This window comes from Cervus elaphus, chromosome 7 (genome assembly GCF_910594005.1).
Source record: "Cervus elaphus chromosome 7, mCerEla1.1, whole genome shotgun sequence".
Classification (NCBI taxonomy): Eukaryota; Metazoa; Chordata; class Mammalia; order Artiodactyla; family Cervidae; genus Cervus; species Cervus elaphus.
Window position 1 is genome coordinate 6,081,025 of NC_057821.1, and position 18,181 is coordinate 6,099,205.

At 38.0% G+C, this 18,181-nt stretch overlaps 1 protein-coding gene across 1 annotated transcript in view; it reads left to right on the top strand.

The window, feature by feature from the left end:
• The window catches only part of BMP5 (bone morphogenetic protein 5), a 134,849-nt gene that overhangs the window by 63,298 nt on the left and 53,370 nt on the right, over nt 1-18,181 (top strand). The window contains exon 2 of the mRNA XM_043907049.1: nt 10,880-11,072. Coding sequence (XP_043762984.1) covers nt 10,880-11,072 — 193 coding nt within the window. The remainder of the gene's footprint in view (nt 1-10,879; nt 11,073-18,181) is intronic.

The window sequence follows — 18,181 nt, forward strand, 5'->3', positions numbered from 1 at the left end:
CTTAATGATTTTTTGCACTCAGCAGCGAACAATGATCTGTATCCTTTAACAGCTGGCTGTGCTCCTGGAAAACGCTATCTTTGCCTTGCAGCTACTGGTTCTGTTTGAATCTTCCAAGTTACAGCCCTGTGTGGGAGATTAAGACTGATTACCCATGGATGCAGCCCCTTAAAACGGCAGATAAATCACTAAATAGATAAAACTGCAATTTTCTGTTAATTAGCCCTACTCTTCAGATATTGCAGACAGCAAAATATTTAGTCAGGACATTTCGATCCAATTTCTACTTATGATAAAGTCATTCAGAGAGGTGTCTGTTTGGAAAAAAGAGAATGCCATCAGTCATTGACTTCTGTAAAGTTATATCTCAGCAAGAAAATGCCTCAGTGTATGTCTTGTCTTTAAACACAAGAAGCTTAATCTTTGCCGAACTTTGGCAATTTAGAGCATTTAGAATGTAGTTTGGGGTTCTACAAAGGCGATCCTGTTTCTTTTCACTCTCAGCCCATTACTCACGGAATGTGAATCTTCTGATTCATATACTACCTCTTGCATGCTTTGATGTTGCCACTTTTAAAATAAACTATAAAAATAAATCCATTCTCTGTTTCTGTCAGTGTAGGTGACCTTTCAGTTGTTCTAGGTGGTTTGTAGATAGAAACGTTTGGAAGACACAAAACATGCTTTCTGAAAGCAGAAGGAGGTACATTTCCCATCATCATTACAATTCTGTTTTGAGTGGTAAGCTGTATTAATTTTGCTGACTTTTGATGTTTTTTCTGTGATTTGGTGTGTGTGTGTGTGTGTAGGAAGCAAATCTTTCATTTTTGGAGAGAGCTCTGTGGGCCACCATCAGCTCAAATGTTAAATAAACAACGCTGTGTTGATGCACTTGTTTAATTTATGGTGATCTTCGCTGGTTTCCATGTAACAATCTTTGAAACAAGGGTGTATCACAAACAACAGTGGGAGAGGAGCCTGTGGCATTTGGGTTGCATTTGCCTGGCTGTTTGGCAAAATACAGCCCGTTGATCTGGTTAGATACATAAGCAGATAAGAAAATAGAAGTCTAGGCAGGTTGTCCTGTTCTCTTTTTAAATACAATTTTCAAAGGTGAATCAACTGATAAAAATGTATGTTTTAAGTCTAGCTATATTTGTTCCTAAGGGCTTCCCAGGTAGCTCAGCTGGTAAAGAATCCACCTGCAATGCAGGAGACTTTGGTTTGATTCCTGGGTTGGGAAGTTCCCCTGGAGAAGGGATAGGCTACCGATTCCAGTAGTCTTGGGCTTCCCTGGAGGCTGAGCTGGTAAAGAATCCACCTGTAATGCAGGAGACCTGGGTTCAGTCCCTGGGTTGGGAAGATCCCCTTGAGGAGGGCGTGCGTGGCAATGCTCTCCTGTATTCTTGCCTGGAGAATCCCCGTGGACAGAGGAGTCTGGTGGACTACAGTCCTTGGGGTTGCAAAGAGTCAGACACGACTGAGGGATTGAGCACATATTTGTTCCTATACTCTCTTTTGCATTTCATATGGGAGAAACTGTGAAGTGTTGTGGGATGAAGAAATGATCCCCACCAGAAATAAGTGTTAACCTCCTGGTCTCAGCCTGTTTCAACCCGTGTCATTTTATCCCCATGGACAAGTCTTGGTGTGACTTGAGTGAGCTCACCCTTCTTTTTTTATTGTTTTGTTTTGTTTCACTTTTTGTTTTTATTTGTCTTGTCTGGCAATGAGATCTTTTCTACCCCCAAATAGGAATGTATTGACAGGTATGGTTTTTATAAGATCTGGCAGATCTTAATCTTGTAACACAGACTTTATTAGAAATGATAATAATGCTATTTTCTCAGAACATCCCACCCTCGCCTTCTCCCACAGAGTCCCAAAGTCTGTTCTGTACATCTGTGTCTCTTTTTCTGTTTTGCATATTGGGTTATCGTTACCATCTTTTAAAATTCCACATATATGTGTTAGTATACTGTATTGGTCTTTATCTTTCTGGTTTACTTCACTCTGTATAATGGGCTCCAGTTTCATCCACCTCATTAGAACTGATTCAAATGAATTCTTTTTAATAGCTGAGTAATATTCCATTGTGTACATGTACCATAACTTCCTTATCCATTCGCCTGCTGATGGGCATCTAGGTTGCTTCCATGTCCTGGCTATTATAAACAGTGCTGCGATGAACATTGGGGTGCACGTGTCTCTTTCAGATCTAGTTTCCTCAGTGTGTATGCCCAGAAGTGGGATTGCTGGGTCATATGGCAGTTCTATTTCCAGTTTTTTAAGGGATCTCCACACTGTTCTCCATAGTGGCTGTACTAGTTTGCATTCCCACCAACAGTGTAAGAGGGTTCCCTTTTCTCCACACCCTCCAGCATTTACTGCTTGTAGACTTTTGGATAGCAGCCATCCTGACTAGTGTGTAATGGTACCTCGTTGTGGTTTTAATTTGCATTTCTCTGATAATGAGTGATGTTGAGCATCTTTTCATGTGTTTGTTAGCCATAACATTGAAACAAGTATACTATCAAGGGTGAAACAGACCACCAGCCCAGGGCTGGTGCACTGGGAAGACCCAGAGGGATGGGATGGGGAGGGAGGCGGGAGGGGGGATCGGGATGGGGAACACATGTAAATCCATGGCTGATTCATGTCAATGTATGGCAAAAACCACTACAATATTGTAAAATAATTAGCCTCCAACTAATAAAAATAAATGAAAAAATAAAAAAATTAAATTAAAAAAAGAAATGATAATAAGGTCATATTGGAAACTCACGCATAGCATTTGTTGATTTAACACAAGTAAAATAATGAATTGAAAGGTCCAAATATTTAATACATTGTCAATCAAATCAAAACCTTCAAATATTTTGTACACATTGTAATGATTTTTCTACTTGTTTATTGTCTTTTAAGCTTCCCAAGCCATTTACAATTGCATTGAGTTATGTAGCACATGTAATATACAGAGAAACACAATATATTTAATATAAAATAATCACAATATGAACAAGGCAAAGTTAGTTAGTTAGTTAGTTCAGTCACTTAGTCATGACTGACTCTTTGTGACCCCATGAATCGCAGCACGCCAGGCCTCCCTGTCCATTACCAACTCCCGTAGTTTGCTCAAACTCTTGCCCATCGAGTCGGTGATGCCATCCAGCCATCTCATCCTCTGTCATCCCCTTCTCCTCCTGCCCCCAATCCCTCCCAGCATCACGGTCTTTTCCAATGAGTCAACTCTTCTCAGCAGGTGGCCAAAGTATTGGAGTTTCAGCTTCAGCATCACTCCTTCCAATGAACACCCAGGACTGATCTCCTTTAGGATGGACTGGTTGGATCTCCTTGCAGTCCAAGGGACTCTCAAGAGTCTTCTCCAACACCATAGTTCAAAAGCATCAATTTTTCGGCGCTCAGCTTTCTTTATAGTCCAACTCTCATATCCATACATGACCACTGGAAAAACCATAGCCTTGACTAGATGGACCTTTGTTGGCAATGTAATGTCTCTGCTTTTTAATATGCTGTCTAGGTTGGTCATAACTTTTCTTCCAAGGAGTAAGCGTCTTTTAATTTCATGGCTGCAGTCACTATCTGCAGTGATTTTGGAGCCCAAAAAAACAAAGTCTGACACTGTTTCCACTATCTCCCCGTCTATTTCCCATGAGGTGATGGGACCAGATGCCATGATCTTAGTTTTCTGAATGTTAAGCTTTAAGCCAAATTTTTCACTCTCCTCTTTCACTTTCATCAAGAGGCTCTTTATTTCTTCTTTGCTTTCTGCCATCAGGGTGGTGTCATCTGCATATCTGAGGTTACTGATATTTCTCCTGGCAATCTTGATTCCAGCGTGTGGTTCCTCCAGCCCAGCATTTCTCCTGATGTACTCTGCATATAAGTTAAATAAGCAGGGTGACAATATATAGCCTTGACATACTCCTTTTCCTATTTGGAACCAGTCTGTTGTTCCATGTCCAGTTTTAACTGTTGCTTCCTGACCTGCATACAGGTTTCTCAAGAGGCAGGTCAGGTGGTCTGGTATTCCCATCTCTTTCAGAATTGCCCACAGTTTATTGTGATCCACACAGTCGAAGGCTTTGACGTAGTAAATAAAGCAGAAATAGATGTTTTTCTGGAACTCTCTTGCTTTTTCGATGATGCAGCGGATATTGCAATTTGATCTTTGGTTCCTCTGCCTTTTCTAAAACCAGCTTGAACATCTGGAAGTTCATGGTTCATGTATTGCTGAAGCCTGGCTTGGAGAATTTTGAGCATTACTTTACTAGCGTGTGAGATGAGTGCAATTGTGCAGTAGTTTGAGCATTCTTTGGGATTGTCTTTCTTAGGGATTGGAATGAAAACTGACCTTTTCCAGTCCTGTGGCCACTGCTGAGTTTTCCAAATTTGCTGGCCTACTGAGTGCAGCACTTTCACAGCATCATCTTTCAGGATTTGAAATAGCTCAACTGGAATTCCATCACATCCACTGGCTTTGTTCGTAGTGATGCTTTCTAAGGCCCACTTGACTTCACATTCCAGGATATCTGGCTCTAGGTGAGTGATCACACCATGTGATCATCTGGGTCATGAAGATCTTTTTTGTATAGCTCTTCTGTGTAATCTTGCCACCTCTTCTTAATATCTTCTGCTTCTGTTAGGTCCATACCATTTCTGTCCTTTATAAAGTTAGCTCCTATAAAAAGCTTACATTTAAAGAGTATGATATGTATGTATTCTCTTTCATCTATTTTGGAAGTGTTGTTTAGTAGTAGATCTGATGGAGAAAGCTAATAGCTAGTGAGTTACAATTATTTTAAAATGCATTTGTAGGAAAAGGATGACCTTGTATGCTAATAGATATATTATATAAGGACTTTCCTGGTAGTCCAGTGGTTAGACTCTGTCTTCTACTGCAGGGGATACAAGTTGGAACCCTATTTGGAGAACTGGGATCCTAGAAGCCATGCATTGTGGCTACAAAAAAAAAAAACAGAAAGGAAATATTATATAATATTAATTTAACTTGTGAATACAATTGCCTATTTGTTTATAAACATTTCCTTAGATAAGAAATGGAGTAAGTATTAAACAAGTGAATATAATATAATGTTTTCTAAGTTAAAGGTTGGAGGGAGTGATTTCTAGAGTGAGTGGGGTTCAGAATGTAAGGCATCCTCTCTAGGGTAGGAACATCTTGGAGAGGAGAATGAAAGCATTGAAAAATCAACTCTCCTGAGGGATAATCAGACAAAATGAACAATCAAAATGACATCCAGGAAAAGCAAACACACAGTGTCTTGTTGGGGCTTGGGAAGTTGACATCTTGATCTTGGGTTGAAATCTGTTCTCTCCCAATTATAGGCTGTGGGCTCTTGAGCAAGTAAGAGAAACTTATGGACATAAGTAAAGTTGTGAGTATTAAATACAATATATGTCCCCCCTCCCCCAAATGAGAGGCAAATAAATCATGATGCCCTCAGTCAGTGGGAAATGTGGCTTGATGGTGCTGAGTGTAAAGACAGAAACAGCCCTTGATCTATTCATAGTCTTTCATTCAACCAAAGTTTATTAGGAGATTTCTTTGAGTCAATATTTTGTTGGGTTAGATGCTGATTATACACTGGTAATCAAACCCTTGCTTCTTCACCTCTCCTCCACATTTTTGTGTATTGCTGATAAAGATTGTTGAAATATACAGTTGACCCCCAAAACAGCACAGTTGGAACCTCATGGATCCACTAATAAGCAGATTTTTTCAATAAACATATTGGAAATGTTTTCAGAGATTTGAAGCAGTTTGAAAAAGCTCAGACATGAACATAATGACCTAGAAAAATCAGAAAAATTAAGAAAAAGTTAAGTATGTCATGAATGCATACAATATACATAGATATACTTATAACATACAAAATATGTGTTAATCAAAAGTTTATTATATAAGTAAGGCTTCCAGTCAACTGTAGGCTATTAGTAGTTAAGTTTTGTGGAGTCAAACTTACACACAGATTTTTGACTGTGCAGGAGGTCAGTTTTCCTGGCCCCTGTATTGTTCAAGAGTCACCTGTACTAACAATGAACTAGTCCCTAAGTAGGATGTCATTATGTAGGTGGTATGGACATTGAACAAAGATTTATAATGAGCTTTAGAAGACAGACATCTGTTACTGCCTAGCTGTCATCACCCAATTTCTTTTTCTTAAGTTGGGGATATTAGTATTTGACACTTCCCTAGGTAACTGAGATTACCTTGTGAATATTTGTGAGCATCATTAGGAGTGCAAGGCTATATAAATACTACTTTTATTCCATTACTCATTGCAACATGTCCCATGGAATTTACCGGTGCAATTATAATTCAAAGCAGTAGGATATAGGAATTTGAATTGCTGGACAAATCTGCTCTGCAACTTTATTCTGTGTGGTATATTTAATATAAAATTTTATTAAACTCTTTGAAAATCTGCCCCCTTAAGGGGTTAGGTTAAAGAGCCTGGATTAGAAAACTGAAATTTTATAATAACAGCTGAAACTCTAGCTTTCCACTTTATTACACTAACATCTCACAGGGGATTCCAGAACAGTAGATGACTTTACATAATATGAATTCAATACTCATCTGCATCATGCAGGTGCATGCTTTAGATTGGACCTTAACAAACTCATGTCAAAGTTCTGAGGTTCAAAATTATAGCTATTTTTGTCTAAATTTCAAATGCCAAATTGATTGTTAATGGAAAATTGAATAATGGTTGTTATCACTCAGAATTTTGAATATTGACTTTCAGAATAGAGAATATACACTTTTGAATGACTGATGAGTGCTTAGAGTCTAAAGTGTGGAATTTCTCAAGCAGAGTCTGGATCAGTGCCACCCACTCAAACAAACAGAACATTTCTGCAGCAAAGCAATAAATATAAAGTGGGGATAAATGGGGACTTTAAAAATCATCTCAAATTGGTTAATTTTCAGTTTTTCTGCCAATTGAGGCTAAAGCCAAAATTTCAGTTTACAGAGCTTTTTGGATTTTGGACTTGTAAATGCAAAATTTCAGATCTTTTATTTGCTTTTTTAAAAAATGAAATATAGTTTATTTACAATGTTGTGTTAGTTTCAAGTGTGCAGCAAAATGATCCATACATATATGTATGCATATATATATTCTTTTTCAGATTCTTTTCCATTATAGGTTATTACAAGGTATTGAGTATAGTTCCCTGTGCTATAGAGTAGGTCCTTGTTGTTTACCTGTTTTATATATGGTAGTGCGTATTTGTTAATCCCAAACTTCTAATTTATCTAATCTTTATTAAAACATAAATACTTAGAACAAAGTAACAGTCTCTTAGCACAAGCAGCCCAGCCTCATGTTAAGAATCACAGTTTGGTTCAAGTGCTTGGATTTGTCAGGTCAGTTTATTTCTCTTCCTCGGTTCTTATCTTTCACAACAAAAGTCTGGAGCAATGGAGAAAAAGGTGTAGAACAACAGACAAGTTACAGCTCAGGTCGACTCACAGATCTTTTAGAAGACAGACACTCCCAAGACGGGAGCAGGCTGGCCCCAAAGGAGTTCTCATCCTTCCTATCGATCCCTCTTGGCTTTCCCCTTTCATACTTCCAGTTCCTACTTTTGGCTATGCCCTGTGCAAAGTAGGACTCGTACCCACCACCAGTCAATGAAAGGGAATTCATGTGGGCATACCCTCAAGGCCAATTGACTACTGCAAGTTATATAACAACAGGCTGTCCTGTTTATGTCTTCCCATAATTCAGTCTGTTATAATTAAATGTAAAATATTCATGAGCTCTTCATGGACTCCTTACTGCCCAAGGTTACTTAGAGAAGCCCCTGTGGTTATTTTGCATGGCTTGGGTACCTAGGGTGCCTGTGTAGGGGTAGAAAAGTCTCTGTGGTTACTTTGAAGCATATCTGTGAGTTCTCCTGGGTGTGCCTGGCCTGGAGTTTAGAGATCAGCTTGCATCCCTTTCAGACAGGCCACCCCTTGTTGCTGCTGCCTAACTTTCTACCTAACAGATTCAAATTATTTGGCAAAGATTCCTTACTCTGCCTCCGCAGTTTCTTCATCTTCAAAATGAGGATGATAATAGAACCTGCCCCACAGGTTGTTATAAAATGTAATGTGTTAATGTTAGTAAAATTCTTAAAACAGTTTTATTTAAATTTGTTTCATGATGTCATCTGTTTTGTCTCAATTAAGATCAGAAAAGAAGTAGTTTACAGTGAATTAAATGTAGTGCTCTGTAAAAAAGAGTTTTGGCTAATTTTAAATTCATATGTACACTCTAGCTATTGGAAATACAGTTTGTAGGTAATTTTCTGCCCTTATACTTTGGAGGTAGAGACTTGTTCATAGCAGACTATACTATAGCCAGCTGAAGTTTAGACATAAAAGTGATTTAATTTATGGAACAAAATATGATCTTAAAAATGCAGTCATCTTCCTTATTTAGGGAAAGGTTAATTAATTTCTCCAGGAGTGAACCTCTTTTAGGACCAGTGAAAGTTGCTCAGTCATGCCCAGCTCTTTGCGATCCCATGGACTACACTATACAGTCCATGGAGTTCTCCAGGCCAGAATACTGGAGTGGGTAGTCTTTCACTTCTCCAGGGATCTTCTCAACCCAGGGATCGAACCCAGGTCTCTCACATTGAAGGCGGATTCTTTACCAGCTGAGCCACAAGGGAAGCCCTTAGGACCAAGATAATGATATTTAAATAAAACAAAAGTTCATGAGTCATGGGAGATAGTGCTGGTGTAACCAGGCAGCCTGAGAGCACCGTTCTTTTCAAGTTCATGGGATGAAGATGCCTCCAGGTATAGCTTACATTTTCCTTTTTGCTGGGGTAGGTATCTAAGGTGGAGGTGGGGCTGAGCTTCTTGCTGTCCTAAATCACCTGCTACTCCTCTAGGAAAAATAAACCAGAGATTATTTTGGAGGATAAAGGCAAAGAACTGTGGGTTTCTTTATCATGAGCTTCCATTCAGACTTGGAACCTGTCTGATGCTGGTACTTAAGTGTCCAACAGCCTCGGTTCCCCAAAATCACTCCTCAGTGATCAGGATTGCCTTCTTTCTTCCTTAATCCTGACCTTTCCTCTAGTTTAGGACCCCAATGTCATAAATTTCCAGCAAGGTTGGAATTTCAATTAATCTCCTAAAGATATTCTTGTATCTTAACGTAGTTAACAAACTTTGTGAGTTGTTTTTATAGCATACATCTTTTATCTTCTTTAATGGCATTTTAGCAATGAAATATCACTGAATGTATGTAAAAAATATTATTGTAGGTTTGTGAGACACCTGGAACACAGTACTTGGCAGTGGATTTTTTGTAACCTGTCCTATGGGTGCTAAATTGCTTCAGTCGTGTCTCTCTGCGACCGTATGGAGCATCACCTGCCAGTCTTCTCTGTCCAATATTATCTGAGATAACTGAGATTTCAGAAACTTACCAATGTTGAGAAACTTAATTCCACCAAATGATATGTCATTACTAAACAAGTGCCCTTTCATTAGGTTGCTCTTTAAGAAAGACTTTGGTACCCAACATGAGACAAGCTGGGATGCAGGACTCTTCACAGCAGTGCCCGCATCTGGACTGGTCTCCTTGAGTAAAAAACTACAACGAAACTATAAGGGACTAAAAATCACTATGTGTATGCCAGTTGGGGCAAAATACAGACAACAAGGTACAAAAAGATCAAAAACTCAACTGCCACTTCTAAAGAGCCTGGAGCAAAAATAGGGTGTTGAGAGCAAAATCCCGCACATTGCCCCTGCACACAGCACCGCCTAAGCCATCCCTCTGGCCTGACCCCTGGACCCACTCCTGCCCTCAGCTCATATAAGGAGCCAGCTCACTGCCACCCTCCCCTCAGCAGCAAGCAAGGGCATCTATTGCTTTTGCTCCCTGCTGCTGCACCAGGGCCCCCAGCAAAGCCTTGTCTGAATTTCTTGTCTGACCTCTGATCAACAAGCACAGACTGTATCAAGCAATACAGCATTTTATAAAGCCAGATTATGTAATGATATGCCTGACACTTCCTGTCCTGAGTTCTTCAACACTCCTCCATATTCCCAAGAGGAAAAATTCTCTGACCTCTTTTGGTAGGAAGGTTGCTGAAGGCGGAATCGTGTTGCCCTCTCAATTACGGAGCCTAAGAACAGGCGCAGGGCTTGGGAGACTGGATGCTGCTCCACCGGTGGGGGCGGGGGGCGATTGGGGAGGTTGCGCTCAGTAACCACTAAGAACTAACGAAAGTGCATTTAAAAAAAATAAAATAGAGCACTGCATTTGCTAAAAGGAGGAAAAAACTCTCCTGGGAAGACATTTTAGAAATCATCTTCCTTGTGAAAATGAATTTGTTTTATTTCCTTGACCTCTAAAATTTCATAAACACAGTCCCGCTGTGCCGGCAGCTCCCTGGGCCGCCTTCCGATTTTCCTCCCTTGGCTGTACTAAATCTCCCCGCTGACCTCACCTGGAACTCTGGAGCTTTCTATCACAGAGTCCTAATTCTTGCATGAAGCCTCCTCTGTTCCGGTACTGGATACACACACTAGTAATAACTTGACAACCATCCCTTTAAAAAACATTTTTGGATAACCTTTCCATTTAGGAGCCAGGAATTTGTATAAAACCGCAGAGGTTATATTGCTTTTGAACTAAAGGCTGTTGGTTTGTGGAATTTCCTTTAACTAGAAACACGTATGAGTCTGTGGTTTTAGTGTTTTCCCAGTTTTATAACATCCTGCTTGTTTGTTTTCCAGATTGAAAGAATTCACCATTAATTTTCATACTTAATAAAGGACTAACATTTTACTTCCTTTTCTGTTTGTTGGTTTCAGTTGAAAGAGACAAAGATTTTTCGCACCAGCGAAGGCATTACAAAGAATTCCGGTTCGATCTTACGCAGATTCCTCACGGAGAAGCAGTGACGGCAGCAGAATTCCGGATATACAAGGATCGGAGCAACGGCCGGTTTGAAAACGAAACGATTAAGATTAGCATATATCAGATCATCAAGGAATATGCAAATAGGTATCAGTATTTCATCTGACTTATTATCCTAGCAGATGCACGTTACACCGTAGTAAAATCCGTTGATAACCCGTGTAATGTATCGAATCATGCTTATTTGCATGTGATGGCACCAAGCCATGTATAGACACGTGGAAGCCACTTGTAACTGACTGAACGTGCCTCGTATATTTCACAGCTTTTTCGTACTCCCGACGCCGATCTGTGCTCGATGGTCTCAGGCTCCCCTGTATGTGTTCGCCAGGCCTGTTGCCTCGTTTCCTGAATGAGAAAACTTCCATTTTAATTATGCACATATGGAATTTATGATTAACATTATTTAAATCACTGTTTTTTAAGTTAGAGTGATTTTATTTTTTCCTGGTGTTAAGTGTAAACTGTGTATACTTCTTATGTGGGTTTTGTATTTGCAGTAAATTCTGACAGCTAATCTGTTTGTCTTCTGTCTATAAAATGCTTAATTCAAAATGGTACAAAAATGGACAGAGAATCTGAAATTCTAAATGTATGAAAACCTCAGCTGATAATTATTGCAAATGAGCTATCAAATATAAGAATTGGTGGAATTTAGTGGTATTTTCAAACCTTCCACCAATGTATAAATTGCTTGGATAAAACCTTTGACAACCGATAAGCTCTTTTGTTGGATTGCTCTTACATTTTTTTTTTTTTAATTCTCATTGAGATATTATATTGAGGTGAAATTTGTTTTCCATTCATTAATCTAGATTTCCACTTTGATGAAATACTATATCCTTCTTTGACAAGACAAACATTTAGAGACAGCTATCATGAACCTGCTGAGGCCTCTTTCTCTTCATTGAATATTTCTAGCTCCTGACATTTGCATTTATTTATTTATTTATTTTGGTGTTAAAGTGTACACGATTTTCCAGTGAGTGTTCCATAGAAACTAGCTCCTTATAATACTCAGTGAAAGAAGAGAATAAAATGCTTCTGCGGTCAAATGCATTTCAAAAGTCTCCTTGTCAGACTATGTTTTAGGTGCTTCACCGTTCATATCAGAATAGTAAAGTCTTGTCAGCAAAGAAACCTGTCAATTTAGTTTTACCTAGTCTTCTTCAAAAAACTACAGAATCTTTTTCTTTGGTTATCAATAATATCCTATGAAACACTGGTTCAACAGGACACACCTTGATGGAAGCTTTTCCCTATACAGTGTTATTTTCAGAGCAGTGATTTCAAAGCAGAAATATCGCTGCTCTTTTCTCAGCTGTAACACATACTAGCTATTTGTCTACGGATGAGTTTTTTTGTTTGTTTTAAATCTCAGTCTGGTGGTTCCATTTATAAAAAGATACGAATTATTTTCTCACTACTTTATTTTTTTAAATACTAAACAATGGTGGTGTCTTTTAAAATTAAATGACTAGAATTGAAAATAATGATCCAAATACTATTTAATTATATTGCCATAGTTAATAAATCCTTCATTTATATTTCTTTTTTACTATGTCTGTTGTGACATTTGTGCTTGTGGCATCCTGAAACAAGGGACAGTGTCTTAAGTAATTCTTTATTTTTAGAATCAGAACTATGAATTTGTTTGATATGATTTACAATTTTGAAATTATCATTAGCCATGAATGGGGTACTCCTTCCATGGACATATCTTAAAATGCTTGAATTATCTTACTTTTTGACTATTCGCAATATATTTTTATGTATGTTAAATCTGCTTGGTTATTCAACATGCCAAGTATTTTTTACAGGAACTGTTTGTACACCAGGCCCCTATTAATTTGTTTGAATCTAAATACAGACATTTACATTGACCACAATTAAAGGTCCTAAGTTTTATTTAGGTCCATTGCTCAGGATATTTTTGAATGTCCTCCACTGAACTAGCTATGCTTTGAGCTTGTTTTCATGCTATGTTGTAAGTATGTTACTACAGTTACATGATTTAAGACATAATAACAATGATGAGAATAAAGGACTAATACACTTGTAATTAGAAAATAATGCTAATATTTATAATTATTAATTATTCATTGATATTTATAGGTTTATTTATGAATGAACATATGCTGAGTTTTATTAATAATACATTTTGAAATATTTATGAGTATTGATACTTAATCAAGTATAATAGTTTTGGAAAATTTAATTTCTCTCCAAAAATGGAACATTTGTCTATTTGGAAACTTTGGTATTTCTCTAATTATAACTGATTTTAAACATGTTGCTCTCAGTGTTTTTACCACTCTGTCTGACTGCTCTGTCACTATTCTTGGGTATAATTTGGTTAAGTCTTTAATTATTTTAATATGTGTTTAAATCTACTGTAAGATCCAGAATTTCACTGATATTTTTCCTAACTCTTTGAAAATAATTTCTAAAATCTAAACTACATGTATCTCTTTGATTGGTGTTTTCTCACTCTACCATTCCAGACTCTAGAATTGCATAGCTTGGATAGGATTCTATTCAATTTAATGAACATTATTTTGAAATATTTAATTCAGTGAATTCAATTGAATATTAATTCAGTTCTAGCAAGTTCACATTTTTGAATATTTACTATTAAAGTACTGTTGCTGTGTTGTGATTTTCTCCTCTTCAGTTCAGTTCAATTCAGTTGCTCAGTTGTGTCCGACTCTTTGTGACCCCATGGACTGCAGCATGCCAGGCTTCCATGTCCATCATCAACTCCTAGAGCTTGCTCAAACTCTTGTCCATTGAGTTGGTGATGCCGTCCAACCATCTCATTCTCTGTCTTCTCCCCCTGCCTTTGATATTTCCCAGCATCAGGGTCTTTTCCAACGAGTTAGCTCTTCACATCAGGTGGCCAAAGTATTGGAGTTTCAGCTTCAGCATCAGTCCTTCCAGTGAACACCCAGGACTGATCTCCTTCAGGATGGACTGGTTGGATCTCCTTGCAGTCCAAGGGACTCTCAAGAGTCCTCTCCAGCACCACAGTTCAAAAGCATCAATTCTTCAGTGCTCAGCTTTCTTTATGGTCCAAATTTCACATCCATACATGACCAGTAGAAAAACCATAGACTTGACTAGACAGAACCTTTGATGAAGTAATGTCTCTGCTTTTTAATAGGCTCTCTAGGTTTGTCATAGCTTTTCTTCCAAGGAGCAAGCATCGTTTAATTTCATGGCTGCAATCACCATCTGCAGTGATTTTTGGAGCCCAAGAAAATAGTCTGTCACTGTTTCCATTGTTTCCCCATCTATTTGCCATGAAGTGATGGGACTGGGTGCCATTATCTTAGTTTTTTGAATGTTGCGTTTTAAGCCAGCCTTTTCACTCTCTTTCACGTTCATCAAGAGGCTCTTTAGTTCCTCTTTGCTTTCTGCCATAAGGGTGATATCATCTGCATATCTGAAGTTATTGCTATTTCTCCCGGTAATCTTGATTCCAACTTGTGCATCATCCAGCCCGGCATTTCACATGAGGTACTCTGCATATAAATTAAATAAGCAAGGTGACAGTACACAGCCTTGATATACTCCTTTCCCAGTTTGGAACCAGTCTGTTGTTCCATGTCCAGTTCTAATTGTTGCTTCTTGACCTGCATACAGATTTCTTAGGAGGCAGGTCGGGTGGTCTGGTATTCCCATCTCTTTAGGAATTATCCAGTTTGTTGTGATCCACACGGTCAAAGGTTTTGGCATAGTCAATAAAGCAAAAGTAGATTATTTTCTGGAACTCTCTTGCTTTTTTGATGGTCCAACAGATGCTGGCCATTTGATCTCTGGTTCCTCTGCCTTTTCCTAATCCATCTTGAACATCTGGAAGTTCTCGGTTTTCTACTGTAAGGTTATGCTATACTTATTGTCTTCTGTGTATTTGCTAATGTGTATGGAATTTGTTCCCTATTATTTGTTTAAATCTCTGAAACATACAAATGTACACATGCATGCCTGGCACTTCAATTTTATGTATCATTGTCCAGGTTGGAGAATCTCTTGCAAAATGACTTCCTTATATGTGAAAAAAAACATTCATCCACTGCCAGTGGTTCATTAATCCATAGTGTGCATGTGTGTTAAGTCTCTTCAATTGTGTCCAACTCTGTGCAACCCTATGGACTGTAGCCCGCCAGGCTCCTCTGTCCATGGGATTCTCCAGCCAAGAATACTGGAGTGGGTTGGCATGCCCTTCTCCAGGGGATCTTCTGGACCCTGGGATGGAACCAGTGTCTCTTATGTCTCCTGCATTGGCAGGAGTGTTCTTTACCTCTAGCGCCACCTGGAAAGCCCTACCCACAGTGTAATAAAATGCAATCCTAAAAAAAAAAAAAAAAAAAAAAAAATGCAATCCTATACTGTGTCATTGTCTGTAAATCTAGGACCCCCTTTTTGGACTCCAGTTTCTCTGCCAAAGAAAGATATTTAAGGGACAGAAGCTGTAAAAAGGGCATATACACCTCATAGTGTATTTCACGTTTCTTTTTTTTTTTTTTTTCACATTTCTATATAGGATTTCAGAGTCATTGTAGATGATGGTAGTGTATAGTAATAAAAGCACAGACTTCAGAATTCCCATATAGAGAAAGTACATCTTGAAGTTTCAGTTTATAAATCTAACCAAAAATAAAAGCAAAAATAAGCATTTCAGAACAATAAAAATATTTCAAATGTTGTGGGAAGGACTGGTGCTTATTACAGTGCTAAGATCAGAGTTGATACTTAATAAATATATCAACAGCTTTCTAGGATCATCTATTTTACTAGGATTTAGGGAGTTGTATACACAGGGTAACAAAAAGTAGGTGGTTACTATAATAATAGTAGCTACCATTTGCTATTATTTATGTCAAGATAAAGTAAGCAAAATGATGGTAGTTGACTTTCTTTAATAAAAAATTACCTGATCTTTGATTCACATGAAAGGAATTGGTACATTCTTAAGTCTAATAATGAAATGAACACCATCCAGCTTATGAGCGATTGAAGCTATTTGTGAGCTTGTTCCTGAAAACCCAAGTTTTAAATAATCAAATTGTCCTGTAAAATACAGTCAAAAAGAATGGGAGACTGCTTATCCGTGAATTTATTTTACAGAAATATCATAGATATAGAAAATTAGACAAAGATTCACATATAAATGTTTATCACAGTATTATTGTTTACCATTGCATAAGTTGAGAATATTTCAGTTTTAGAGAAGAGAAAAAGTTGTACTTTGTTTCCTGAAACATTGACATGCTACACTTTATACAGCAAAAAGAAATAGTGTTTTTTAAAGATATTTTATTTAATAGTAACACTGGAAAGTGCTTAGGCTGTAATGTTAATTAAATAAAAGTATGAAACAAATTTTATTTATGCATTATACATATAGTTATATTAGTTAGAATGAATTCATGTACAAAATGAGGGAAGCAGCAAGTTTTCATTAACAGCTTGGTGGTAATCTTAAATTTTAATTCAGCCCCTTTTATGTACTTTTTATAGTGAAAATTATTTTTATAATCAGAAACAAGCATAATAATTGTTGGGTAAAAGAAGATAATGAAACAGCTTTACATGTTTCTTTACAAAATAACAATCCAACATTTCTAGGTAGACAGAGGCAAAAAGCTGAACTAAATTGAACAAAACACCAGGATCAAAAAAAATAAGTTGCTCTTATTTTTCTCTGGCTACGAGAGGCATAGGATGAACACAGATAGTTTATTTCTTTCCATTTTTTATGGAAAATGTTCTTGACAATTAAAAACCTTGTCTGTAATTCTCTGAAAGTGAGGAAGAATGGATTAAAAATACTTCATTTGTTTATCAGGTGATTACAGTTAAAATGCAAAGAATTTCAATTTGAAAAACTAATTTTAATACTGAGTTGCTGTTATTTGTGGATTATTAATTTTTTGTGGCTTCTTATATTTCTCAACAACTGAACTGGAGATAGAAAAAGGAACTAGTACTTTCGGACACTTTCAAGTCTTGGTCACCTCTGCAAACTTTCGTCGTCAATCATGTGGGTTTTATGTATGTACTTTGTTGTTGTTCAGTTGCTCAGTCGTGCCCGTCTCTGCGATCCCATAGACTGCCGCACGCCAGGCTCCCCTGTCCTTCATCATCTCCCGGAGCTTGCTCAAGCTCATGTCCATCGAGTCGGTGATGCCATCCACCCATCTCATTCTCTGTCTTCTCCCCCAGCCTTCAATCTTTCCCAGCATCGGGGTCTTTTCCAATGAGTCAGTTCTCATCAGGTGGCCAAAGTATTGGAGCTTCACCTTCAACATCAGTCCTTTCAATGAATATTCAGGACTGATTTCCTTTAGGATTAACTGGTTGGGTCTCCGTGCAGTCCAAGGGACTCTCAAGAGTCTTCTCCAACACCACAGTTCACAAGCATCAATTCTTTGGCACTCAGCTTTCTTTATGGTCCAACTCTCACATCCATACATGACCACTGGAAAAACCATAGCTTGGACTATATGAACTTTTGTTGGCAAAGCAATGTCTCTACTTTTTAATATGCTGTCTAGGTTGGTCATAACTACACTTCCAAGGAGCAAGTGTCTTTTAATTTTGTGGCTGCAGTCACCATTTGCAGTGATGTTGGAGCCCAAGAAAATAAAGTTGGCCAATGTTACCATTGTTTCCCCATCTATTTCCCATGAAGTGATGGGACTGGATGCCATGATCTTAGTTTTCTGAATGTTGAGTTTTAAGCCAGATTTTCACTCTCCCCTTTCACTGTCATCAAGAGGCTCTTTAGTTCCTCTTTGCTTTCTGCCATAAGAGTGGTGTCCTCTGCATATCTGAGGTTATTGATATTTCTCGCGGCAACCTTGTTACCAGCTTGTGCTTCATCCAGCCTGGCATTTGTCATGTTGTACCCAGTATATAATTTAAATAAGCAGGGTGACAATATATAACCTTGATGTACTCTTTTAGTGTTTTTTAAAATATTTTATTTAAATACAGTTGATTTACAACGTTGTGTTAGTTTCAGGTGAACTGCAAAGTGATTCAGTTATACATTTATACATGCATATATGTTGTTGTTTAGTCGCAAAGTCATGTCTGACTCTTTTGTGATTCCACAGACTGTCGCCTGCCAGGGTCCTCTCTGTCCATGGAATTTCCCAGCTAAGAATACTGGAGTGGATTGCCATTTC